This window comes from Muscardinus avellanarius, assembly GCF_963383645.1.
Source record: "Muscardinus avellanarius genome assembly, chromosome: 9".
Lineage (NCBI taxonomy): Eukaryota > Metazoa > Chordata > Mammalia > Rodentia > Gliridae > Muscardinus > Muscardinus avellanarius.
In genome coordinates this window covers 3,037,459-3,064,589 of record NC_137795.1, presented here as the reverse complement: position 1 = coordinate 3,064,589, position 27,131 = coordinate 3,037,459, and the positions used below count along the sequence as shown (strand labels likewise).

The window sequence follows — 27,131 nt, the reverse complement described above, 5'->3', positions numbered from 1 at the left end:
AAATTCCAGAAGTCTTTTGGTTGCGTTTTTAGGATCTCCTAAGTATAGGATCATTTTAAAAAATAAATTATCTAAGGTCAGAGCCGGGTGTGGTGGCGGACGCTTGTAATCCCAGCATTCAGGAGGCTGAGACCATAGGATCACGGTTTGCGGACAGCCTCAGCTACTTAGTGAGGCCCTCTGCAACTCAGTGAGACCCTGTTTCAAAATAGAGAATAAAAAATAGGGCAGGGGGTGCAGCTCGGAGGTCAAATGCCGCTGGGTTCCACCCCCAGACCCGCAAAAAAAAAAAAAAATTAGGTTAGGTCACTCAAAAATTATAATGCTTTATAAGCAGAACACTAAAACAGTAAAACAAAACAAAATCCACTAGTGAAACTGAGCAAATCCCAATAAATCAGAATACAATAGAACTTTCATTTTAAATTGAAGATGAATGTATCTTGAAGGAAAGGCCGAGGAGACAAGAGCAACATGCATACTGATCAAGATAGCTGCAGAAGCCCAGTGTAGTAGTGCACGCCTGAAATCCCAGTGTTGGGAGGCTGAAACAGGAGGATCACAGGTTTATGGCCAGCCTCATCAACTAGCAAGGCCCTCAGCAACTTAGACACTGTTTCAAAATAAAAAATAAAATAAGGTTGGGGGTATAGCCCAGAGGTAGAACGCTCCTGGGTTCAGTTTCCAGTACCACCACAAAAAACCCCAAAACAAAACAATTGAGCAGTGCAGGAAGCATTCCCAATTGATGAGGTGCGTGCAGACCGACCTGAGAAGGGCGGTGGGTTGCGGTGTGCCATGTCCTGCCATGTCCTGTGATTTCCCACTGCAGTTAGAAGGTTCAAAACATTCACGTATTGAAAAAAATCGAGTATGAATCAACTTCAGAGTTCTGTTGACATCATTTCTTCTTTATAAAGGAGTTAATCCACTTTTCAGGAACAATCATTGAAGATTAAACTTTTTTTTTTTTTTTTGGTAGTACTGGGGATGGAACCCTTCTACCTCCAGGCTATACTCCAAGACCTATTTTATATTTTACTTGGAAACAGGGTCTCTTAAGCCAGCGCGGCTGGCTTAGGACTAGTGCCATCCTCCTGTCTCCGCCTCCCAAGCGTGGGGATTACAAGCGTGCGCCACCATGCCCGGCTGAATAAACTCCTTTTTACAGTACCCAGTTTAATCTTTTATTTCCACCATTAAAACGTCCCTGATTCACCTGACTAGAAGTGGCATTTCTACTTCTGAATAATGAAGTATTTTATTTATTTATTTATTTATTTGTTTATTTGTTTATTTTGGTGGTACTGGGGTTCCTGGAAGCCGTTCTACTTCCGGGCTACACTCCCAGACCTATTTTTACATTTTTTAAAATTTGGAAACAGGGTCTCCTAAGCCAGCGCGTGGCTGGCTTCGAACCTGCGCGATCCTCCTGTCTCCGCCTCCCAAGCGCGGGGATGACAAGCGTGCGCCACCACGCCCGGCTAAAGTATTTTATATGTGTCTTATTTTTCCTGTGTCTTCTATGTTATCTTACACTCATCAAGGTATATGTCTTTTATTTCCATTTGCAGGGGCTGAAATCTTTTTGAACTAATTTATTGCTTTAATGTAGCTATATATGACTTATAGTGCTTCAAGTGGTACCTTGTACATACTGGGTGTTTGAAAATATTTAAGTGATGAGTGGGTGAACTGTAATGGAGAAATGAAAGGGAAGAGTCATTTATTTATCTATTTTAATTTTTTTTTGTGGTACTGGGGGTGGAACCCAAAGGCTTTCTAACTCTGGGCTATACTCCCAGACCTATTTTATATTTTATTTGGAAACAGGGTCTCACTAACTTGCTGAGAGCCTCACTAAGTAGCTTAGGCTGGCGTTGAACCTGTGCGATCCTCCTGTCTCTGCCTCCCAAGTGCGGGGATTACAAGCGTGCACCACCACGCCCAGCTGGAAGAGTAATTTAAAAAGAGGCTAAAGTAAAATTGTGCACAATCCCCATGCCTTTTTTTTTTTTTTCTATTTCAGTTCTTGGTGAAGACACTAAACAAGCCTGTATTTACTATATCAGTCCCACTCACAGAGCCTCCCCTTCACCTGGTGAACAGTAATTATTTCTCTCTTAAGATGTATGTGTCTCCACAAGAAATAACCAAAAAAGTCCCTATTTGCTTCTGTAAATATTCATTAATCCTCAGTATAAGGCAAATTATTTTAGCAATTGACAACTCTACCAAAAGAGTCTTAAAATTTTTCTAGGTGTGTGGCATTGGTATCTGCTGAAGATCACAGCTGCTAAATGGCTGTCAAATAAACTTCACTACTGAATGCCAAATGGTTTGTCAGCTAACTTAGTTTTAATATGAGGCCGGGCGTGGTGGCCCACGGTTGTAATCCCCGCGCTTGGGAGGTTGAGACAGGAGAATTGCACAGGTTCAAAGCCACCCTCAGAACTTAGTGAGACCCCGTTTCCAAATAAAATACAAAAATTGTTCTGGGAGTATAGCCTAGAGGTAGAAAGCCTCTGGGTTCCACTCCTAGTACCACACACACACACACACACAAATTAAAAAAATTAAAAAAAATTTAATATGAGGAACTAGCCATCATCATTTTGAATTTATCTTTGTAGATTAAAGGCAAGTACTGTTCACTTAAAATTTTATGTAGAGTTGCTTTCTTTTTTGGTTTTCACTATCACATTTGATTCCTGAATATGTATGCTTTCTGCTTAGAAAAACAATGAAAAGACCCTTCTGTAGTGTATTTAAAGTGCAGTTAAGTTAAATATATACTCATTTGTCCTGAAGCCCTTTTATTTTTGTTGACTACATAATGAACTGTAAGAAATTGTTTTGTATGAAGAATCTGGAGTCCTTCTAAGGGCACCTATGTGTTAGTGGAAAGTTTCAGATCTGACACAAAAGAGCTTGTCTCTTTAGCTACGACTCTGTTTCTTATCTCCTGGCAATCATAATCTATTAATTTCTCTTCTTGGGCCCACCCTCCCTCCCTCCTCCCTTTCATGGTGTCATTGTCTTTTCCTCATAAATTATTAGAGAGATCATATGAGATAATGTACCTTCAGCAAGTATTTGAGTCTGTCCCCTTCCCTTTATTCCCATCATTCTTACCTAGGCCACAATCTCTCCATGCCTGGATTTTATGTATTTCACTCAAAGAGCCCCCCCCACCCCCCATGGTGCTTGGTATTGAACCCAGGGCCTCCTGCATTCTACCACTGAACCACACCCCCAGACTCCAAAGCTGTCTGTTCACATTGCAATCAGAAGAGACGTATCCAAACATGTCGTTCCTCACGCCTGTCCCCAGATGGAGGTTTCTTCTAACCCCTGTTCCTATTCTTCATATTCCTATCTGCTTTAAGTTCCTATAGATTTACATATCTCCTTTTCTTGTGTAGGACTTATTGAATGGTATTTAATAATTGTATGCTCACAAGTAAAACAAAAAACCACAACTGGTTTAGTAGCTCTCTTCCTATCTAGAAGGTTGGGCAGGGACTCTGTAAACATTTTGTTCAACTATATAAACGTTTGTTCAGCTCCAGTGCTTAGCACAGTATGTGGTAGGCATTTGCTACGTACTGAATGAAGGTTTAGGAGAGCTCATTTCTCTGACCAAACGCTTCACTTTGAGAGGCAGACATTTGAAGTGATATCTAAGTGAAAAGATCCCTGCCTGCCAGTTAGGCCAGCTGAAATCAGCCTGTTTCTCAGAATGACAGATATAACTGTTTGGCCTTAAAGTGTATCAGCCTGGGCTTAGTGGTTTCTTCATAAATCGTTATAGAATTTAAGTTGCTTTAACCAACAACATAGCTAGCCGGAGACCTTTGATTCATGTGCCTGGTGTTTTTGAAATTATGCTGTGGAAAAAATACTACTAATGAACTGTATTCATTCCTGTAAAGTTACATATAAGGCATTAGTAAGTGACTCATTTATTCATTTAATTAACAAAGCTATATTGACTTCCTACTAGGTATTAGGCACTATTCTAGGCATTAAAAATGAATAAGTATTCTGCCTTCTGAGGCTTATTTTGTAGTGGAGACAGAAATATGACAAAAATAATAAAAATCAGATAAGTTGGGAATGGTGGCACATGCTCGTAATCCCAGTACTTAGGAAGCAGAAATAGGAGGATCACAGGTTCAAGGATCAGCAACTTGGAGAGACCCCATTTTAAAACAAAACAAAACAAAACAAAACAAAAAAAGGTCTCATTGTATAGCTCAGAGGTAGAATGCTCCTGGGTTCAATCTCCAGTAAACACACGCACGCACGCACGCGCACACACACACACACACACACACACACACTTCTTTCTCTCTCTGGAAATACAAAGCTTAAGAGAAGGCTAAGAAGCTAAGAAGCATAGGGGTTTGGGATCTTCAGAATGGTAGTCCTTTTAGGCAGCGTGGTCAGACAAGCCCTTGCTGAACAGGTCGTGTCTAAGCAGTGATCTGAAGGCAGAGAGGGAGGCATCCATGGATATATCAGAGCAAAGACCTGGGAGGCGGGAGTGGGCTAGGTACTTACTCCCAAGAATCTGAGGTGAAGGATTAAAAAAAAAAAATTACCACCCTCCATGGACTTATATAAAAGTGGTAGTCAGGGCAGATATATCAGTCTGCAGTAGTAGGCGTGGAGAGACCGGCAGTATCTGCTGAGGGGAGGTGCTATGGTTTGGATTGGTTTATCTGCTAGAGGTTTATTTGCATATCTGGACTGCGGGAGAGAGGTTGGGCTGGAGACACAAATGTGGGAGCTGCACCAAGGAGGTGTTTAGAGACATGAGCTGCATGAGCTGAATGAATTGACCAAGATTGGAGTCCTCTGCCTCAGATGTGTGTGTTCGTTTCACCGTTGAGGATCTAAGTGTAGCTCAGGGTGCAGCTGTCCTGTCCTTTGTCCGAGGCCTCCCTGTGCTCATGCAAGGCCTTTCACTGTCTTCTACTGTGCTGTCATGTCTGCCATGCCGGGTTGCAGTTGCTACTAAAAACATGGTTTTCTTTCCTCTTAGACCAAAGGTTTTTAGTAGGACAAGAATCACATCTTATTTGCCTTATTCTTTTTGTCATATAGTAAATGCGTAGTAACATGTCTTAAATCAGTGAGGATATACCGATTCATGATATGTCCCAGTGCCCATGCACAGTCCTTTTGGGGCTGAGAAAGCGCTGCATACACTGAATCTATCTGACTGTGTTGGAAAGTACCTGTAAGCCAAGTGCTCCTTACTGAGGTAGAGTAAAAGTTGAGCGCAGTTTTAAGAACTAGACTTTGATAATTAGAAAACTGAAAATGTTACTATTTTGCATAAAATAAAGCTAGAAGACAGACCATTAGATTTAGTGCATGTTTTTAAAATTTATTTTAAAAACTATCATACATTTATTTCATTGTAAAAATAAGCAAAAGGGACCTCATTCCTGTCTCAGCTATTCTTCAGATACTTCTAGGTTCCACCTTTGTGCATTGGCCTTGTCAAGAAAATAACTAGAGGAATGTTTTGAGTCTCACAGACATTTAATTTTTAAGTTGCTCATTCAAGTTCAGTATCTGGGAATGAAAAATAGAACTTTTTTCCCCTTTAAAAAAGAAAGTTTCTCTAATTTTATAACTACAAAACACAATAAAATTATGATTTTACTAGCTAGATGTAGTCACCATTCCATTAGCATTTAGGTGTTCTTTTCTAATCTGTTTTTTATATACATACAGTTTATAAATGTAGAATAAAATGGATATGCAGTACTTTGTTTTTACACATCATATTTTTTAACTACTTATAGCAGATATTTTGTAAGAAATGGTCTTAAATTTTTTTAACATTCTATTATAGATATTTCATAATTTAAAAATCTCCCTTTTCATATCAGTTGGATTGTTTCTATATTTCCTTAATGACTGTGGATAACTGTGGCAGTAGTTTACTGTGTAAAAGGCAATGAAGATTTTTTTTTTCTTTTCGGTACTGGGGATGGGACCCAGGGGCATTCTACCTCTGAGCTACACTCCCAGTCCTGTTTTTTATTCTTTATGTCTCACTGAGTTGCAAAGGGCCTCACACCTAGCTGAGGCTGACCACCAACTGGGATCTTCCTATCTCAGCTTCCTGAATGCTGGGATTACCAGTGTGTATCACCAAGCCTGGCTGGAAATGAGGATTTTTAAGGCTTTGATCCATATCATCTGTCTGTCTGTCTATCTGTCTGTCTGTCTATCTATCTATCTATCTATATATCTATCTATCTAATCTATCTAAAATGTTTTCTAAAGGATTTTTTTTTGTAGTACTGGGGATTGAGCCCAAGAACATTCTACCTCTGAACTACACTCCCAGCCCTGTTCTATTTTTCTTTTGAAACAGGCTCTTGCTAAGCTGCTGAGTCTCAATGCTTGCTGAGGCTCCCCTCAAATCTGTGGTTCTCCTTTCCCAGCCTCCCACATACTAAGATTACAAGTGTGTGCCACCACTCCTGGCTTCTAACAGGATTTTTTACATAGCGGAATCCCTGCCATCTCCATGTTCCTTCTCTAACACCAAGACTCATTAAATATAAGTTATTTTTACTGGTTCGAGTTTTGTTTGGTTTTGTGGTACTAGAGATTGAATACAGGGACATTCTGCCTTGAAGCTATACCTCCAGTCCTATTTTTTATTCTTCATTTTAAAACAGGGTTTCACTAAGTTGTGGAGGGCCTCACTAAGTAGTGAGGCTGTTGACATACTTGGGATCCTCCTATCTCCGCCTCCCCGAGCGCTGTGATTACAAGTGTATGTCACCACACCTGGCTTTGAGTTGTTAGTAAAATATAGCTTTTATTGGTCAGATGTGGTGACACACAGCAGGATCCCAGGTTTGAAGCCAACCTCAGCAACTTAGTGAGGTTCTGTTTGTAAAATAAAAAAAAAAAAAGAAAATAGGGCTGGGGTGTATCTTGGAGCTAGAATGCCACTGGGTTGAATCCCCAGCATATACCCCCTCAACACAAATACAAATAGCTTTTAAATATAGTTAAATGTATACATTTATATTTGATTAAAAATTTCATCTATTTATTGACTCTTATTTTACATATGAATTATCTGGTCATGTCCATTGACTTTTTTCTGTTGTGATATAATTTTATTTTCATTGATTTGTAAGAATTATTTGCATATTAGGTTCAACATATAGAATCATTTTTATGGTTCAAAAACAGGTAATTATTATGTATTTTACATTGGTTGCCAGATTTTCCAATTTTGCCTTTTGTTCTTTTGACTCTTTTCTTCAGCACATAATAAGTTTAACATTTCTGAATGGTTTCATTTAGAGATCTTTTCCTTTGTAGTGTCCTCTACTTCTTTCTTGTAGCAAAAGTTCTCCTTATCCCAATAAAAGATAAATATTTTTGTAGTTTCATATTTTTAAATTTAATTTTTAAAATTTGCCTGGAATTTTGTTTTAATATATTGATGTAAGGATATGTTTACTGAATGTTGAAACAATTACTTTCAGAATCATGGCTAAACTCTGTTGTTTAATTTTATTCTCTGTTGCTAAAATCACAAAAATTATGTATCTGAGAAATATAACACCTTTGCCCTTGAGTCTTCATAAAGTACGTTAGTGGCCTGGTTTATCTGATGTGCTTCAAGGACCAGAAGTAATTCAGAGACCTTACTTATGTTAAGGTTACCTCTGCTTTTAAGTTGGAAGAAATTGTGTACACAGTGCTATATTTAACTGATGGCTCCTTCTACCACAACACTGTCTCATCCAAGGAGCTTTGCCTGTTGATTCACATGGGTAACATTATTATATAAAATAATGGGTATGATAGCACATTCTTGTAATCTCAGTATTTGAGAGGCTGAGACAGGAGGATCACATTTTTTAGGACAGCCTCAGAAAGTAGTGAGATTCTCATCAACCTAGTGAGACCGGTTCAAAATAAAAATTGAAAAAAAAATAAGACTGGGAATGTTTATTTTACAAACAGAGTCTCACTAAGTTGCTGAGGGCCTTGCTAAGTTGCTAAAAAATAGCTTGGAGGAAGAATGTCTCTGGGCTCACTCTTCAGTAAATGAACAAACAAACACACAAAATGTTCATTAACTAGAAATATTAAAAAAAATCTTGCTTGATGGTTTTGCTTTTCCTTTTTAAATTTAAATTTGGCTTAATCTTAAGATATCTATTGTCTTATCTTCTTAGCCTTCTTCATAATGATGCCAAGTAATGATATATCTTATTTATTTAGTAATTCTATAGACCTGAGTAAACCGGTTTGTGTCCATCATAGGTGTTTCAGATAGAAATTCTACTTATTTATTCTAGAGTTTTTTAGAGCTTCTTGTAAGCTGGGCGTGGTGGCGGACGCTTGTAATCCCAGCATTCGGGAGGCTGAGACGGGAGGATCACGGTTCGCAGACAGCCTCAGTTACTTAGTGAGGCCCTCTGTAACTCAGTGAGACCCAGTTTCAATATAAAGAATAAAAAATAGGGCAGGGGGTGTAGCTCAGAGGTCAAATGCCCCTGGGTTTCATCCCCAGACCTGTTTTTTTTTTTTTTTAAAGAACTTGTAGTGTTTCTGTGAAATAAAATATGTTAAATAAAATTTTCTATAGTCTATTTTTTTTTTTTTTTTTGCGGTACTGGGGGTGGAACCCAGGGGCATTTAATCTTTATTTTGAAACAGGTCTCACTTAGTTCCAAAAGGCCTCACTAAGTAGCTGAGGCTGGCCACGAACCCAGATCCTCCTGTGTCAGCCTCCCGAATGCTGGGAGTACAAGTGTGCGCTACCACACCTGGCTCTACAGTCTAACTTTCTGTTGGTTGATCTAAATTATTTGCAGTAAGTCTGATGCCATTGATAAGAAAACTAAGATGCTTAAGCTCAGCAGTCACTTCAACTGTCAAGATATTCTGACGATATTTGGTAATTTTGGAAAGATGACCCTAGCGCCTTTCTTTTTTGTTGGGATAATTCAAACATCAGTAAATGCTTCTTGGGAGTCTAGAGGAATGTATGTATCTCCCATTATCTAAACTCTTTGTCTAATGCAGAAACTTAATAGGTTCATATAATTCTTTAGAGAAATCGCTTATATCCAAATTGACAGTGCTTTTCTATCTAAAACAGTGGAGTAAAACTTATTAATTAATGATTTAAAGTTTAAATAAGTTTGGAGAGGGAGGGTTACTTATACTTGTATTGGATTATGCGAGCTTTCCTAGTTTATAGACCACTCAAAAAGTGAGGACGAAATGGCAAAGCCTGTCTGAATTCAAAGAATGGATCATTTCTACATTCTCTTAGAGGCCAGCTCGGAGTCTATTCTTTAACATCCTAGAGTTTCTGGAGGGTTGCTGGGTTCCTGGACGTTAGTGGGGCTGGGTGGAATGGAGAACAGAATACCATCCCTACTTGGAGGGGAGGGAGCCCTTGTTCTCCTGAAATGTGCTCTTCAGAGCTGGAAGTTAGAATTTCCTCTGCCACTAGGTGGCTTCAGTTGCCTGCAAAGAAAGGTTCAAAACTCAGAGCTCCTGTGGGATGGGATTGTTTTCCACACTATTTTAGGAAGATATTTCTATTTGGGGAGTTCATTTTCTAAGGTAGATGATAAAACTATTCACATGACTTAAGGATCACTATCTCATTTTAGAATAAAGAGCATTTAGGGGAACTTCCCCAAGTTGGTTAGCCCTATAGCGTGGCAGAGAGAGAGAGAGGGAGAGAGGGAGAGAGGGAGAGGGAGAGGGAGAGGGAGAGAAAGAGAGAGAGGGGGAGAGAGAGGGAGAGAGGGAGAGAGGGAGAGGTTTGGTAACACTCACTGTACCTGGAAGATGGCAAGGTGGTTCTGGTGGATGCTTGATGGGAAGGATTGAGTGGGAGTATCTTCACGCAGTCTGGTTGATCTTGTATAGTAATGAAATGACCAGTTGCATTGATCTAGAGTCAGGGAGTTTTAAACATTTTAATTTATTCTGAATAAGTCTAAACTCTTATATAGTTCATCTCCTTTTCTTCAGATGAATAGCAACATTTTAAATTTTTTTCTCTCACAATTTTTAAATTATATTTGATTAGTAGCTAACTTTGAGCAAGGTCAAATATTTTTCAAAAATATGAAATCTTTTAAAAAATTTGTTATGTGGAGAACATAATAAAAATCAAACAACTGAACCTATTATGTATCAGCTCCAAAGGACTTGACCACATCAGTTTTTACCCCCTCTGGGAGAACTAAGGAGGAAAAAAAAATGCACTATTTCTCCCAGCCACTTTTTATAGTAAGCTCTGAAAGATGTATGGCTTTGATTTTTAAAATGGCATATTAAATTACCCATAATTTATATATTATGTCTTTTTTCTCTAATAAAGCAGAAATAAGGGAGCCTAAGAGAAGGGAGTTCAAAGATGGTATATTAGTCCATTTTGTGCTGCTCTAACCATATCAGAGACCGGTAACTTATAAAGAAAAGAAAATTATTTGGCGTACGGGTTTGGAGGCTGAGGAGTTCAAGATGGAACATCCACATCTGTGGGGACCTTCTTGCAGCCTCATTCCGTGGCAAGGTCAAAGGGCAGTAGAGAGTAGAGCAGAGCAAGAGACTGTGCTCAGGGCCCGGGCTCTTCTATCATCTTTTATGATCTATTTGTGAGGGTGAGCCCTCCTTCTCTCATCCCCTATTAACACTCCTGCATTAAGGATTAAGTTTCCAACACATCCCTTTTGGGGAGCACATTGGGGAGGAAAAAGATAATCAGGATGAGAAGTGTGGTGGAGAAAGAGCTGCCAAACACAACAGTGGGGCTTTCTCTGCCTAAGATGGAGACAACAGATCAGAGGATTACTTGCATAGGAGAGAGTAGAAGGGAAGCCATGTTGAATGGACCAAATTTTACCCCAGGGGTAGAGAGGGGAAAGGAGAGAAACAGGAAGCATTTTACTTCAAGACCTCCCACAGCTTCTCCAACGTCTTCACTATTTTCTCTCTTTGATTGTCTGGACCTGACTCTTGTGCCTTATCCTTAACAACTGTCTCTTGGCCCATTGTTCCCCACAAAGGTAGCCACATGTTTTTATGAATTTGTCAGGTTATAACTAGAATGAGCATTAAAAACAGTACTTGAGAGCAGATTTGGCAGATAGGTCCCTCAGATGGTGACTGTTAGAGCATTTTGAATGGTTTTTGTTATTCCTGTAATGTGTGTGTATGTGTGTGTGTGGGGGGGTTGTACTGAGGATTGAACTCAGGGGCATTCTACCCCTGAGTTAAACCCCCAGCCCTATTTTTACTTTAAAAAATTTTTTTATTTTGAAACAAGGTCTCAAAGTTGTTGAGCTGTGAAGCTGTGATCCTCCTGTCTCAGCCTCCCAAGTTCTGGTATAACAAGTGCACAACCACCATACTTGGCTGTCCTGTAAGGAGTTTGACATTGCGAGTTCTTGTATGAATGTAAATGATATTTAAAACATTTGAACTGAGTCTTTGAAGTAAAACTTAAAAAATAGATATGTAGCCATTTTCTTAATGATATAGTGAAGCTGAATCGAGTAAAAATGTGGTTTTTCAAGACTAACTCCATCAGAATTTTTACCTGTGTCTCGTCTCTCTCCCCTGTTGCAGTGATTTAAAGGGAGTGATAGTCACTCTCAGTGACGATGGTCACTTGCAGTGCTCATACCTGGGGACAGACCCTTCTCTGTTCCAAGCCCCAAAAGTGGAGTCTAGAGAACTAAACTATGATGAACTTGATGCAGAAATGAAAGACCTTCAGAAAATCATCAAAGATATTAAACCACGAGGTATCTAACTTGTAATTGTTTATCTAATTTTAGTATTGTAAAGTTCACATGATCTTGCATACAGTAATGTTTTATATATATTAGTCATTTCCCCCCTAGGTTTAATTGAACTCAGATTATGAAAACAGTGCTACTTCTTTGCACGCAAAGTCTTCATACTTACTTTTTATATGAAAACTTGTGAAAAATGTGCCTTATTTAACATAATGCTTTTGCTAATATGTTTCATGGACAATATTATCTATTTTTCTTTTTTAAACTCCAAGCAAGCCGGGTGTGGTGGCGCACGCTTGTCATCCCCGTGCTTGGGAGGCGGAGACAGGAGGATCGCGCAGGTTTGAAGCCAGCCTCACTCGCTTAAGAGACCCTGTTTCCAAAAAAAAAAGTATAAAAAATAGGTCTGGGAGTGTAGCCCGGAGGCAGAAGGACTTCCAGGAACCCAGTACCACCAATAAACAAACAAACAAACAAACAAACAAACAAACAAACAAACTCCAAGCAATAAGAAGTGCTTCTTTGGGTAGTAGTAGGTTTAGGTCTTGAAAAGATCTTTAAGGTTTAGAGTTGTCATTTATTAATATTCCTGAAAAAAATTTCACTTGCTTTTTAAAAAAGAAATCAGAGCTGTACACAAGTTACCACTTTGTTACTAAAAATGTAGTAATTTGCAGCTTCATGATATAATTATGTGGGAGTTAATTAGCCGTCCAAATGGAGTGTAGCCTGTGGTATGCTGGTTTCTAATGACTCAGAGACTGATGATATTTTCAGTTCCTGAGTTTTGAATAACTCAATATTATCTTACTTTGGGACCCACAAGGGTATAATTTTATTGTAAATTAAAAGGAGAAACAAAACACCGATCCTGCAGTTTGAGTTGGACATGTGAAAGGCATTACTTTAAGTTCCCTTTTCAGGGTCAGGTAAAAGTATTTTTTTTTTTAATGAGAAAAAATATGGACTATTTTCACATAAAAGAAATGTTAAAACAAGGAGGAATAATAAAAGAAGCAGAGCATCAAAGGCCAATCAAAATAACAGAACCAATCTTAATCATGATCCAGTGGCTTTCCTAGATTTATATATTTTTGAGTCTCTGTTACAAAGATTATATTCCTCTGGTTCTAAAGATTTGAGATGATATATATTTAAAATATGAATATTAAAAATGAACTTGTTATGCTTTGGCTTCACACGTTCTTTTAGAAAGTTTTGAAAGTAAACCAGTTAAAGCCAGTTCTGTAAAGTACCTCCAGTTGCTTAAAAACCTCTTTGTTAGCACCCCATGTCAGGTCGAGAGTGGTTAAAATGGGATCTGCCATAGGGCAGTATACACTTTTTTCTGTTTTTGATACCAGTATTTTGGAGACTAATGGCTCATTTTATCATTTAAAAATGTAATCGGGGAAGAGTGGCATATATGTAAAACATTAAGCAGAATTTATTAAATACTTTGCTTTTCGCTGCAAAGTTTCTGCCTTGAGATTTTGCCCTTTCCGTGAACAATGTGCTAATGACATTTCAATGAGCATTAATTGTATATGAAATTTCTTAGAAAATCCCTTGCATCTAAAAGTTTTTTTGGAAGCTATAGTGATGCCCTTGAGTGAGAAGGTTTAGGCAGTTTTACTTGTCATTTCTTGGTTCCTTTTGTGTATCTTGAAATAACTGCTAATTAAGCTAGGGATATACCCATAGACATGGGCACAAAGTTCATTATTTACAGAGCCTGAAATTTTAGGGACTGTTTGAAGTTCCTTGCCCCTTTTATGCTACCATTATTTGGTTTTATTCTTGAAAAAAGAGACAAAGAGAAACCTTTACACAAGAGAAACTTTTAAAATATTTTTATTTCTAGAAGTGGAAAAAAGCTTAATATTCTGTACCCTTATAAAACTTTAGTATGTTTGTTTATTAAAATACTTGTAATTATATAAAAGTGCCCAATCATTTCATTACAGATTATGGGAACTTAAAACTCTGAACTTTTTGATGACCTCGTTATTCATTTAAATGTCACTTATTTTAGTACAGTGGCTTTAACTTGCGAAAAGAGTTCAGTCTTGTGGATAATGTTCCATACTTCAAGCTTCTTAAAACATTTTCAAAGGAAGAGTTGCAGCAAATTTAAAGCCAATTTGAAGAGTACATTTTGTTGTACACATGGTGTATATTATCTACCGTAATAAAAGTGTTTTTGAAGCTGATTTTATGTGTGTAAGTTATATGAGGAATGTATGTTGTAAGCATGAAATTATAGTAATAATTTCTATATGGCTCATGGATACTGAAGTTTTTCATATTCAACTCATTAGTGTGAATCCTGCCTAGCAATCTTGTTGCCAGTAGTCAACAATATCTGCTGGAAGGAACTTTCAGAGATGGAGTCCCCTTATGATTTAAATAGTTGATCATGTTCTCTACCTGGGGTCAGTGTGAGGCACTGGGTACCACATTTAAGATGGGCACCCACATAGTTATGCCTTTACAAATGGAAAAAGAGCAGTAAGACACGGGCATATAAATGAATCTCCACACCATTTTAAATATGTAGGGGAAAATTAAGTCAGTAGTACCATTGGGTACTAGAAACATTTGAACTTAGTGAGCTTGTTTTTTTTTGTTGCATAAAGAAACATACCCAAGTAGAGTTCACTTCTCTCTCACGTAAAAGAAGCCCAGTGATGGATAGTACAGGGTTGACTTAATAGTTTCACTTGTCAGGGATTCAGATTCCTTCTCTTCCAGGGTCATCTGTTGGTAGAGGATGGCTTGTGGAACTTCTCCCCTCACGTGTGTGGCTGAGTCAGTCCCCTTAAAGAGCCTTCCTGGAAGCCATGCCCCAAGCAGCTCCTATTTGCATCTTACTGGGCATTGCAACCTGCAAAACAGGCTGGGAAATTGGGCATTGTAGCTGAGGACTTTGTTGCTTAGATAAAATTGGGCTTCTTTTAGTAAAGAAGAATTGCAGAATAGCTATTGAATGGATAACGAGCAGCCTTTTTTGTTTAGAAATTTCCTTTCTAAATTTTGCAGTATTAGTGGGAATGCCTGGTGGCAGCCATGGACAGGTCTCTGTGTGAGACAGCTGATTAACGTGGCATCGTCCAAATGCTTTCTGTACTTTTAGTCATCTATTGGTACGTGGGGATGTTTTCTGAAAGGGTCACAGGGTGACCTCAGCAGTTCTAGGCATTGTGTGCAGATATGATTTCCAGGGAAGAAGAGGGCAGTTTCTCCTGAGTTCTCCCTCTCATTAGTGAGGAACAGCTTTCCCAGAAACACGTACCAGCACTCCAAGTTTCCGCTGCCCTTACGCAGGTTCGAAGCCAGCCTCGCTGGCTTAAGAGACCCCGTTTCCAAATTAAAAAAATACAAAATAGGTCTGGGAGTGTAGCCTGGAGGTAGAAGGGTTTCCAGGAACCCCAGTACCACACACACACACACACACACACACACACACACAAAATCCCAATATTGGTCAATGGCTCAAATTTTAGCTTTGGAGAAATGCCCTTACCATTTGCCAGGAATAAGACCCATATTCGTGATTGAATTTGACCCTGGAGCCTGGAAGAGGTGACTTTCTTTGAGATTAGTTGCATACCTCAACAAAATGATGTCTCTGCCACGAAGAGGGAGGAGAAAAGAATTGAATGTTTAGTAAACCACCAATGGCCTGGTGTGTGTGTGTGTGTGTGTGTGTGTGTGTGTGTGTGTGTGTAAAACATATGAATAAATATTGTGGGTTGAACTGGAATGTGTCTGCAAAAGTTCATGTGTTGAAAGCATGGTCCTCTGGGAAGGAGCTGGGGAAAAGCTCACCAAGTACTGTGTACATGTCTGTCACCACCACTGTAAACTGCATTATGATATGAGGTTATAATACACCAATACAAGTAAACAAAGAGAATAAAGTAAAAAGTATTAAAATCAAGCAAGCAAGCGAGCAAGCATGGTCCCCAGTGCAGCAAGGCTCAGAGGAGGGGCATGGCTGTGGAAGGTAGGTTACTGGGGGTCTGGCCTTTGAGACAGTTCTCTGCCCTGGCTCCTTGGCTCTCTCTCTGCCTCTGGGTTATCATGAGCTGAGCAGCTGTCCTCTACCATGCCCTGTCACCATGATGCTTCTGCCTTGGAGCCTGCCGACCATAGACTAAACCTCTGAGACTATGAGCCAAAGTAAACCTTTCCTCCTCTAAGATCTGGTCAGGCAGTTTGGTCACAGCAATGAAAAGCTGACTAATGCATAAAATACTAATGCATTTTACTTTTCTTGTTTATTTAGGATCTCTGTCACTAGCTTATTATATCTTATTATGTAACAAAACATATTTAAAAGTATGAAGATATCATGTTTGTGTTAGTCCATTTTCTGTTGCTACAACAAATACCAGAAACTGGGTACTCTCTCAAGAAAAGGGGTTTATTTAACTCACAGTTCTAGATGTTCAAGGGCATAGCTCTAGCACTGGGTTGCTTTTGGTGAAAATCTCATGTCAGATGGCAGCACAATGGCAGGAATGTCCATGAAAAGAAGAGATGACATGGTGAGACAGGAAGACAGGAGGGACCAGTTTTGCCATTTTTTTCACAACCTCTTGCAAGAACTAACCAGGGTCCTACAGAACTGTATCCATTCCTGCCAGGGGCAGTGACCTCAGTGATTAAGGACCTCCCACTAGGCCCAACCTCTTACAAGTCCAACTGTGTCTTCACATTCACAATGTGGGCCAAGCTTCCAATACACGAACCTTTTGGAGGCACACTCAAAACATATCCAGACTCTAGCAATAGTGAAAATAAGTCAGACAGTAATGAAAGTGAATCTCCCTTTGACCCCAGGTCCTAGTTCTGCTCCTTAAAGGAAATTCTTATGGCAGTTAAGTGTGGTGGTACATGCCTATAATCCTAATATTTGGGAGGCTGAAATAGGGGTATAGGGCTCAAGGCCAGCCTAAATTATTTAGCAAAACCTTGTTTCAATATAAAAATAAAATAGGGCTGAGGGTGTAAATCAGAGGTAGAATGCCCCTGGGCTTTAAAAAAACAACTATTAACAACTAGGTGTGATGGTGCCTACTTGTAATCCCAGTACTTGGGAGGCCGAGACAGGAAAATCACAGGTTTACGGCCAGCCTTAGCTACTTAGTGAGGCCCTCCACAATTTAGTGAGATCCTGTTTCAAAATAAAGAATAACAAATAGAGCTGGGGTGTAGCTTGGAGGTAGAATGGCCCTGTGTTCAATCCCCAGTACCACAACAAAACAAAACAAAACAACAACTATTAACAACAGAGAACTTTCTTGGGCATATCTCTGAGTACTGCATATATCCTTGGAGTAGAAGTGTTAAACCATGGATATGTACATTTTACATATTCATAGTTATAATCAACCCTTAAAAAGGATTGTACTAATTTGGGCTTTTACTAAGAATGATGGAGGGGGCATTAAAATTCCCAATATTGGCTAGGCATGGTGGCGCACGCTTGTAATCACTGTGCTTGGGAGGCGGAGACAGGAGGATCACGCAGGTTCGAAGCCAGCCTCGCTGGCTTAAGAGACCCCGTTTCCAAATTAAAAAAATACAAAATAGGTCTGGGAGTGTAGCCTGGAGGTAGAAGGGTTTCCAGGAACCCCAGTACCACACACACACACACACACACAAAAAAAAATCCCAATATTGGTCAATGGCTCAAATTTTAGCTTTGGAGAAAGACAGTTTCTTTATAGTATTGTAGAGGGAAAGAATTAAGATCAAACTTCTAATTCTGTAATACGTTAATTTTTTCAAGTAGTGAGTATGTGTGTGAGGTTATCTTTTGCTGTCTGGTATAAATAAATGTTTAAATAAAACTATACACATGTGGTTTTACTTTATGATTAAATATATATATACATATTATTTTTTTGATTACAGGTGTTTGGCCTGTGACCGAGAGAGATGACTTGAAGGTTTTTGCTGTGGTTTCTCCTAACTTCGACGCAGCGTCTGTAGGTGTATTTACATATTTTGAATTTGGATCCAAACGTATTGATTTAAACACTGGGCCTCCCAATAGGAACCTTAGGGAAGATAATGAGTTTTAGTCTTTGTTAATTTCCAAATAAGAACATTTTTGTCTTCTTAGTGCCAATAGGGGGTTTCTGAAGCAGGATTTCTGTTTTAAAAAGAAGAGAAGGGAAGCTGAGGGAGAGTAGGAGAAAAGGTTCTTGCCCTTGTTGTGAATCTACCTTTAGGAAGACAAAAATTCTCACTCTCCTAGAACTGAGATCATTCTAATTCAGATAAATAATACCTGCCCCCAAGATTTTTGTTGAAGGTCCAATGAGATAATGTTTGTAAGCGGCCTTGCTCAGAGTTTGATGATTTATAGTCTTTGATACATTATGGTGGTGGTGATGATGATGGTAGGATATTTTAAGAATATAGATAGTTATCCAGGCACAGTAGTACACACCCGTAAACCCCAGTATTTGTAAGGCTGAGGCAGGAGGATCATAGGTTCCAGGCCAGCCTCAGCAACTTAGGAAGGCCCTCCACAACTTAGTGAGACCCCGTTTCAAATTAAAAAAATCAAATAGGGATGGGAGTATAACTCAGTGGTAGAACATTCCTACATTCATTTCTCAGTACCAGAGGGTGGGGCTAGGGGGAAGGAGTACGGGTAGTTGGTCCAGGACTTACTTTCCTCTCCAATTCTTCATTTTTCATCTGTACAATGGGAATTATACTAGCGTCTCCTTTGTTAAATTGTTAGGATAATTCATCATAATCATCACTAAGCGAAATTTTCTCTCAGCATCATCATCACCGCCAGCAGCACTACCTCCATCCCACCGCTTGTCTTATTCACTGCTGTATCTCAGTGCTTTCCATGTAACGGGTGCTTAAAATATATTTGCTCTATGAATGAATAAAAGTGAAAAATAAGAGAAGGAGAGGGTGCGTTTCTTGGCTGTATTAGGCCACCTTGTTGCCTTTTGTGTGTATTTATTAGGGTGTGATTGATTATGTCTCTTTGCCTGAATTTTGGGCACATCTATTAAGCTTATCAGTGTCACTGCCAGAAGTCAGGTCAGTTTAGGAAAGTGATTATACTCTGCCACATTTGGAGTTCATATTGTATAATTCTGCCTGGGAAATGTCTGATGTTTAAGTATCAGAGTATAATATAGTAAGTAGTTGTCACAAGTCTTCAAAGATTAATTTTGTATAAACAGCCAGTCCAAATAGTGATAAAAATCATTGCTACAGTATTGGGCACACGTAAAAAAAGTAGGACTGTCTATGAAAGAAACATTCACCAGTGGAGTCACATACTAGAAGCAGGCAGAGTTTTAAACATTTAAACACACGCCTTCTCTCATTCTACCTGAAGGGTGGTGCCTGAGTGGAACATTTCTGCATAGTTAGCTGACAAATGTACACACATTATTTTTTACTATGGAAATTACTCGCTTTCTCCCCCTTTGGGCACCTTCTATATATTTTTTCGAGGTTCTCTTAATCGTAGATTATTTGGAATGAGGAATTTCCTTTCTGCTCTTTGGGCGCTTTTGGTCTTGTAGGAAAGGCCTTATGCAGCAGTGCTGTAATGTAATGTGTATTTCCCTATTGGTAACCTCGAGTGCTGTTTCCTTTTACTTAGTTGTCTCTTTAAGCTTCATTTTCCCCGTGTTCCTCTTTTATTCCTTCTTAAGGGTATAGTATTCATCCCACTGGAAAACGTTAGCCTCACGATTTATGTGTCTATGGTGCCATGATGTCTTCTTACAGCCTTTTTTCTCTGGCTATAATTTTATTTACCCAAAGGATGGCTGTTTTTGAAATATCTAGGTGTTTAGACATGGATTGAAAAAAAAGCAGGAAACAGGAGATGCTGGTTTCTCTTCTAGATCTATGGGCAGCTAAATGTGAAGCATTTCCTTGAATTTAGGTAATACAGAACTGGAGCGAAAAACCTGATTTAGTATTTTATTTTGAATCATTATTATGAAAGCATAAATCTCAAAATTAGAAATATAATTTTTATTAGACTAGAGTCTTTTGTAGAGCAGAGATGATTGTTGTTCCATCTTCCTGACTGAGCAACTGAATTAGACTTCAATTAAGATTTTATATGGAGCTATAAATAGAATATGAATCTCTCCACACTTTATTCTGCTGATGCCCATCACATCACAGTGATTACTTTGTTTAGAAGTGGTTTAGTGGTTTTTTTTTTTAGCTAAAATATTTTCAAGTAAAAAAGATAACAGATCTGATTTATTGCTTGGACATAGACATTATAATCTTAATTATTTTGTAGGAATTCATAAAGATTTTGTTAGCATATATGTTACTCCTTGGTCTTATTTTATCATAGATTAAATATTCTTTTCCTCTTAGCATTGCACTCTCATTGTGGCAAATAATAAAGGAAATATTTGCTTTATTATATTATACTATATTTAAGAGATAGAACTAAGGAACCAAAGAACTGAAGCTGATGTTTGAAGAGGGTCCATTAGTTTAAGCACTGTCTTAAAAAAGTATACTTTCAATGGTATTTTATAGGCCTAAAGTTATTTAATCTCTATATTATCACTTACACATCTTAGATACATATTGTCGGTCTGAATATAACATACGTTTTGGAATTTGAAAATACAAGTACCTAAAATAATGGCATAATGTTTATCTGGAAAAATACAAGAAACAACAAGTTAATAGAATGGATACTTTTAACATTTAAGAAATTTGGGAATAGACTGGTTTGATAAAGTATGTGATATTTTCTTTCCTTTTACAGGGGAGGGATTTTTAACATTAAATTCTGACTTTTCCCATCAAGATGTCCAAAAAGCCATGCTGCCTTTGTTATTCTGTCGTAGAGTGATGAGTCCTTTATAGTTAGTTCCCTGCGTGATGATGGGAAGTGTATATTGTGCCTACTGTGTTCATTTGTGGCTGAGTACATTTGCGGCTGAGTAATTTTGCAATCATTCTTTTCTACCTTCTCCTCTCCATTGTTTTCAGCAAGCCACTGATGTTGAAGTCGGAGCTGACCTTGTTCCTTCCATCACAGTGAAGGTACTGTACCAGGTTTTAGCCTGTAGTATGTGAACAGTATTACATGTTTCATCACATCTGTCACTATTGTTACCCTTTAAGAAGCTTATGGAAGCATAAAATAAACACTTGAAAGCTTTAGGTTTTCTTTAGCCTCAGGTAGTGAATAGAAAACCTTCATTGTTACCTGCAGATATAAAATTGATATAGTCAGTATGTACATGATATAAAAAATTCTGACTTTTTCCGTAATTTAAATGACTAGTATGGTCCCAACCCCTTTTTTTTGGGAAATAAAATGAACATTTTAAAACCTTTAAAAGAGTTGTGTCATCACCATTCATAATAAACCAACCAGTTGATTGTAGCATCATATGAAGTAGACTGAAATGATAGCAAGCAGGTATGCACACATTACTCTCATCGCTCCATACATTGTGATATGTGTGTTCACGAAGACTTCCCAACCACGTGTCTGCCATAACATTAGCTTTCAATGGATGTATTTATGACAAGAACAAGTTAAATGAAGAAGCCACAAAGTAGAGTAGTGACAAATTGATAGTCCTGGAAAAATAGAATGTGAAGGATGTGGTTTGTGTAAAATTGTTAGTCCTGTCATAGAATTTTAGAACTAGAATTCAAATGTAGAACCCTCTTAAAGCATGTAGATTCAAGTGTGGTAATCAGTCAGCACATTATTAAGCTGAAAATATTTATCACTGCCCAGGTTTGGAAGCCAGGAAAAGTTGTGGATTTTGGCGATTCCCTTAGTCAAAACTTGGACGAAGCTTTATGTTTTCTTAGATTATGGGTTGCTGTCCTTGGAGGAGCTTGACAGAGCACCAGGCTTTACCAATTGTGCGCGCTTACACTGGGCCCGGCGGGTGGCCCAAGTGTGGAGATCTTTGGTTGGAGTTGAGGGGAGCTCAATCTCATAACAGTTTCCTAAGCTAATTTTTTTGGATTCTTGCCACTGGAAATAAGGGTGGTCTTTCCCTGGTTTTCTTTTCTCCCTCTCCAATCAAAGGCTCTATCTCATTAATATTTCTGAGTCTAGAAAGACATTAGTGGAAAGAAATGAAACCGGGGGAAAAAAAGACTACAGAGGTACAGGAATGATCTACACCTTTGTGTAGGGAAACCTCTTTTTACCTATGTAATGATATTTTTCAGACATATATACATAAAATTTAGGAGCATACTGTCAATTGCAAAAAAATCTGGTGCTCAAAACAGATTAACAGTGCTTATAACAACCCCTAAACCCAACCAGCTGGGAGTTACTGCAGTCAATAAATGCACATCCCCTTCCCATGCAGCTCCTCAGTTTTCATGTGTAACAGCCACCTTAAAAAGATGATAGGACCCTGCTGGAAAAAATGCCCCCCATTTGTAAAATCGACTATATTTGAAAATACCTAAGTCACAACTCTGTTTCTCATTGCAGTACAAAAGCATGAGAAAGAATGTAACATGCAAGGGTTACACAAAATTGGCTAGACTCATGCAGCAGACACAGTGATTTCCTGATCCTGCCTGACAGTTTCTATACAAATTTCTGCTGTAAATCTCTCCTTATGGCCTTGTATAACAACAGCAGCCAAGACATATAACCATGCAAGTTTCCATCATAATAAATCCTGTTAATTGAGAAAATTTTCCATCCGTTCCAAATGAATGAAGATGTGGCTACCTTGAGTATGTGTGCATGATGCATGACCATTTACCCCAGGCAACTAGGCACAGTGGCTGTTCATACCTGGCCTTTGGAGTCATATTTATATATCTAGGAAAAAAATTTGGTATTATATTTCTTAAGGATTACATTTCATTTCATTAGAAGCAGAAAATAGCATGGAAAATTCTCATATTAACATTTTATATTTTCTCCTTAATATTCTATAATTATTTTCCTCTTAAAATGTGAGGTTTATGATGTAGCCAAGTCTTAAACTCTTTTTTGGCTCAAACACAACTATTCTTTGTTACTGTAGTTATTTTTGTCACATCTCTTTGATTTGTGTTTTGAAAGTGCCTAGCCCATTGTTGGGATTCAATAAACCCGTGTATGGGAACTATCGTGATTGTGCATCTAAACCAAATGCATAATCCTTCTTGTAACAATGTCAAATTGTGTGATTGTTGTCTGAGTAGACATCATTACTCCAGGCAGAGTCAGAATGTCTGCTTCTTTACAAACTGCTTTAAGGAGTTTTCAATTTTGACTTTTAAAATTGAGCTCTCCTAAAACGTTCCTGATCAGTTTGTAGCTCTCTGCCAATTATTGGTTCAGTGATCTTGCATGTTTTTGTTTTTTAACCTTCTCTGAACATCTATTTTCAAAGCATATAAATGGAGATCCTCCTTCATTTGCAGAGTTATTTGGAGATTTAACCATAGTTGGCTAAAGGTATGAGCTCTCAATTCTGGCAAACAGCATTTAATTTTTTTATTTTTCCACTTATAATCAGTGTTCATGTGAAAATTACTTAATTATTTTCACTGCCAGTTTCCTCTTCAGTAGAATGGTGTGTGATTGATAGTACTTATTTCACACTATTTTTGAGATTAAATGAGATGATATATGTAAATAATTCATTAGCATGGTACCATTCCATGAATATAGAAAGCTATTTTTAGTTGAGACAGGAGGATCCAAGGTTTGTGGCCAGCATTAGCTACTTAATGAGATCTCTGCAACTTACTGAGACCCTGTTTCAAAATAAAGAATACAAAATATGGCTGGGGGTATAGCTCAGAGGTAGAATGCCCTTGGGTCCATTCCTAGAACCACAATAAAAACAAAAAAAGAACAAAAGCTGCTAGTGACTTATTATTAATTTTATTTTAAAAATACATGTACAGACTAACATTACTGTTAATAGCAAAATACTTAAATTATAATAATAGTTAATTTAGAGTACAACTTATTTATTTACCTATTGACAAGAAAGTTGTCTCTATCATATGTGTGTAGTTTCTTTTTTGCTATAATAACCTTCAGAGTGTGGGTTTTTTTTTTTGGTGTTATGAGGATTGAACTCAGGGGTATATTATCTTCAAGCCACACCCCGACCCTGATTTTATTTTATCTTAATTTTTTGTGGTACTGGGGATTGAACCCAGGGGCATTCTACCTCTGAGCTATACCTCCAGCCCTATTTTAAAAAATTTTTTTATTGGTGCATTATATTCATACATCATATTGGGGTAAACTTGTGTGTACATACCTGTACACATCACTGATTTAACCCCTACCCAATTCCCACCCCATTCCCTCCCCGTCCGTCCTTCCCTTGCTTGGCTTAGTGGTTAACTTCGATATGTTTAAGTACATTGTGTGTTTTAGAGATTTTCCTTTTCCCCGCTCCTTTCTCCTTCTTTAGGTTGCCTTGTTTGCTCCTCTATAGGATTTCCTTTTTCATCTAGAGTTCTTCCTATGACCCATTTCTCCCTAACTTTCACATATTAGGGAAAGCATCTGATTTCTTATTTTTTGTGACTGACTAATATCACTTAGCATAATGTCCTCCAGTTCCATCCATTTCCCTGAAAATGATGTAATTGAGTTTTTTTTTTAAATGGCTGAGTAAAATTCCATTGTGTACATATCCCACAGTTTTGTAATCCATTCATCTGTTGATGGACATCTTGGCTGGTTCCATAGTTTGGCTGTGGTGAATTGTGCAGCTCTGAACATAGATACACATGCATTAGTTTGGTAGTTTGGTTTCTTTTCTTTTGGGTAGATACCCAGAAGTGGTATTGCTGGATCAAATGGTAGATTTGTTCCCATTCTTCTGAGGATTCTCCATACTGTTTTCCAAAGTGGTTGCACTAATTTGCAATCCCACCAACAATGTCTTAGAGTTCCCACTTCTCCACATCCTCGCCAGCATCTGTTGTTGTTTGTGCTTTGAATGATTGCCATTCTGGTTGGAGTTAGGTGAAATCTCAGGGTAGTTTTGATTTGCATCTCTCTGATTGCCAGTGATGTTGAGCATTTTTTCATGCATTTATTGGCCATTTGAATTTCTTCTTTTGTGAAGTGTCTATTTAGTTCGTTTGCCCATTTTGTTATTGGATGCTTTGTTTTCTTAGTGTTGAGTTACTTGATTTCTCTGTATATTCTAGATATTAGTCCTCTATCGGTGTTGTAGGTTGCAAAAATCGTCTCCCATTTTGTTGGCTCTCGATTGAGGTTCTTGACAGTTTCCTTTGCTGAACAGAAGCTCTTCAGTTTCATGCAATCCCATGTATTGATTCTCCTTTTAATTTGTTGTGCCTTTGGGGTCTTGAAAATATTACTTTGCATGTTAAAATTTTTTAAGTTTAACATAAGCTTATACATATAATTTAAAATTAACACAAGATATTAACATAGTATGTACATAAAGTTTGCAAGTCAATTTTATATTCTTATGTTATATATAATGACATATATGTAATATGAAGATATAATTTACATACCACATGACCCACTCACTTCAATGATTTTTAGTATATTTCAAGAATTAGGCAACCTTGCTACAGTCTAATTTTATTTTATTTTATTTTTTGGTTCTGGGGATTGAACGCAAGGGCATTCTACCTCTGAGGTACATTCCTAGCCCTATTTTTTTATTTTTTATTTTGAAATAAGGTCTCACTAAGTTGCGGAGAGCTTCACTAAGAAGCTAAGACTGGCCGCGAACCTGTGAACCTCCTGCCTCAGCCTCCCAAGTGTTGGGGTTACAAGTGTGCGCCACCAGGCCCGCCACAATCTAGTTTTAGAATACTTTGTCCCCCAAAGAGAAATACCATTCCCATGGCTGTCATTCCTCATCCCTAACATTTTAAAGCAACTGGTATTCTATTTTATTTTACTATAGATGTGCCTATTCTATATGCTTCATATGAAGAGAACTTTGTAACATGGCTCTTGGGATTCTTTCACTGACATGTTTTTAAGGTTTGCCTATGTTGTAGCATAAGTCAGTTCTTCATTTCTGTTTTGCTGAATATTATTTTATTGTACAGCTATCTCACCTCTGTTTATCCATTCATTGTGATTGAACATTTGGCTTGTAATGCCTCTTTGACTGTTTGGAGCAGTGTTGCTGTGAACATTTGTTCAAGTTTTTGGGTGGACATATGGCGTGGAATTCCTCTCGGCATAGGATTATGAGCTAGTATGGTAAATTTATGTTTATCTTTTTTTTTTTTGTGGCACCTGGAATTAAACCCAGAGGCACTTTACCTCTGAGTGAAACCCCCAATCTAATTTTATTTTTTATTTGAAAACAGGATCTATAAGCTTTGAACCTTCCATTTGCCTGTCCCAGCTTTCCAAGTACTGGGATTACAAGCATGTGTCACCACAACTGGCTCTATGATTATCTTTTTAAGAAATCGTCAAACTTTTGTTCAGTGCTTGTATCATTTTACACCCCACTAGTCATGTTTAAGGGTTTTAGTTCTCCCATATTCTTGCTGACACCTGTTGTTGTTCCTTTTGATTACAGCCAATTTAAGGAGTGTGTGGAAGTATATCATTGTGGTTTTCGGCTTGTATTTCTTTGATAACTGAAGATATTGAGCATCTTATATGTGCATTGCCCATTATATAGATGCATTTCTTTAGATAAAAATTTATTCAAATACTTTGCCTAGTTTCTAACTAGGAAGTAGACTTTACCACTTATTTTACATGTTGGGTTTTTGTGCTACTTATTTTTTTTCTCAAGGTTTTCTAATTATTTGCTAGTGATTTTTAAGTAGTCATGATAGATTAGAACTTCAGATAAAAAGTAATTTTCTATTAGTAACAATTTGTGTTTTTTTAGGTCACACTACAAAATCAAGTGGTATTGTCAAAGGTCAAATTATCAGTCTATGTGCAACCACCATTACTATTGACTTGTGATCAGTTCTTCTTTGAGTTTACGGGTAAGTTTTTGTTTGTTTGTTTTGGCTTGAGTTCTACTATGGTATGAGGTTTTTTGTTTATTTAAAAATATTATTAGTGTCTTTCATGGCTATATTTCTTGTCTACATAATAAAATTGCAGTCTTCTTAAAATTAACAATTGTGTTGTTTTTCTTATATTTTCCCTCCAAGTATCAAGCATTTGCTTTTTTAGGGCTATAGATTTATATTCTCTTTCTTTTCTTGGTACTACTGGGTGTTAAACTCAGTGCATTTTATCCATTGAACCTCCTCCCCAGCCCTTTTCATTTTTTATTTTGAAACAGGGTCTCA

The 27,131-nt window shown here is 37.9% G+C and overlaps 1 protein-coding gene across 1 annotated transcript in view; it reads left to right on the top strand.

Annotated features, from left to right (window-relative positions):
- The window catches only part of BBS9 (Bardet-Biedl syndrome 9), a gene marked incomplete at both ends in the record, with an annotated part of 451,378 nt that overhangs the window by 150,530 nt on the left and 273,717 nt on the right, over window positions 1–27,131 (top strand). Inside the window, 4 exons of the mRNA XM_080701824.1 lie at window positions 11,656–11,834; window positions 17,754–17,827; window positions 20,856–20,909; window positions 26,717–26,819. Of these exons, the coding sequence (XP_080557950.1) occupies window positions 11,656–11,834; window positions 17,754–17,827; window positions 20,856–20,909; window positions 26,717–26,819 (410 nt within the window). The remainder of the gene's footprint in view (window positions 1–11,655; window positions 11,835–17,753; window positions 17,828–20,855; window positions 20,910–26,716; window positions 26,820–27,131) is intronic.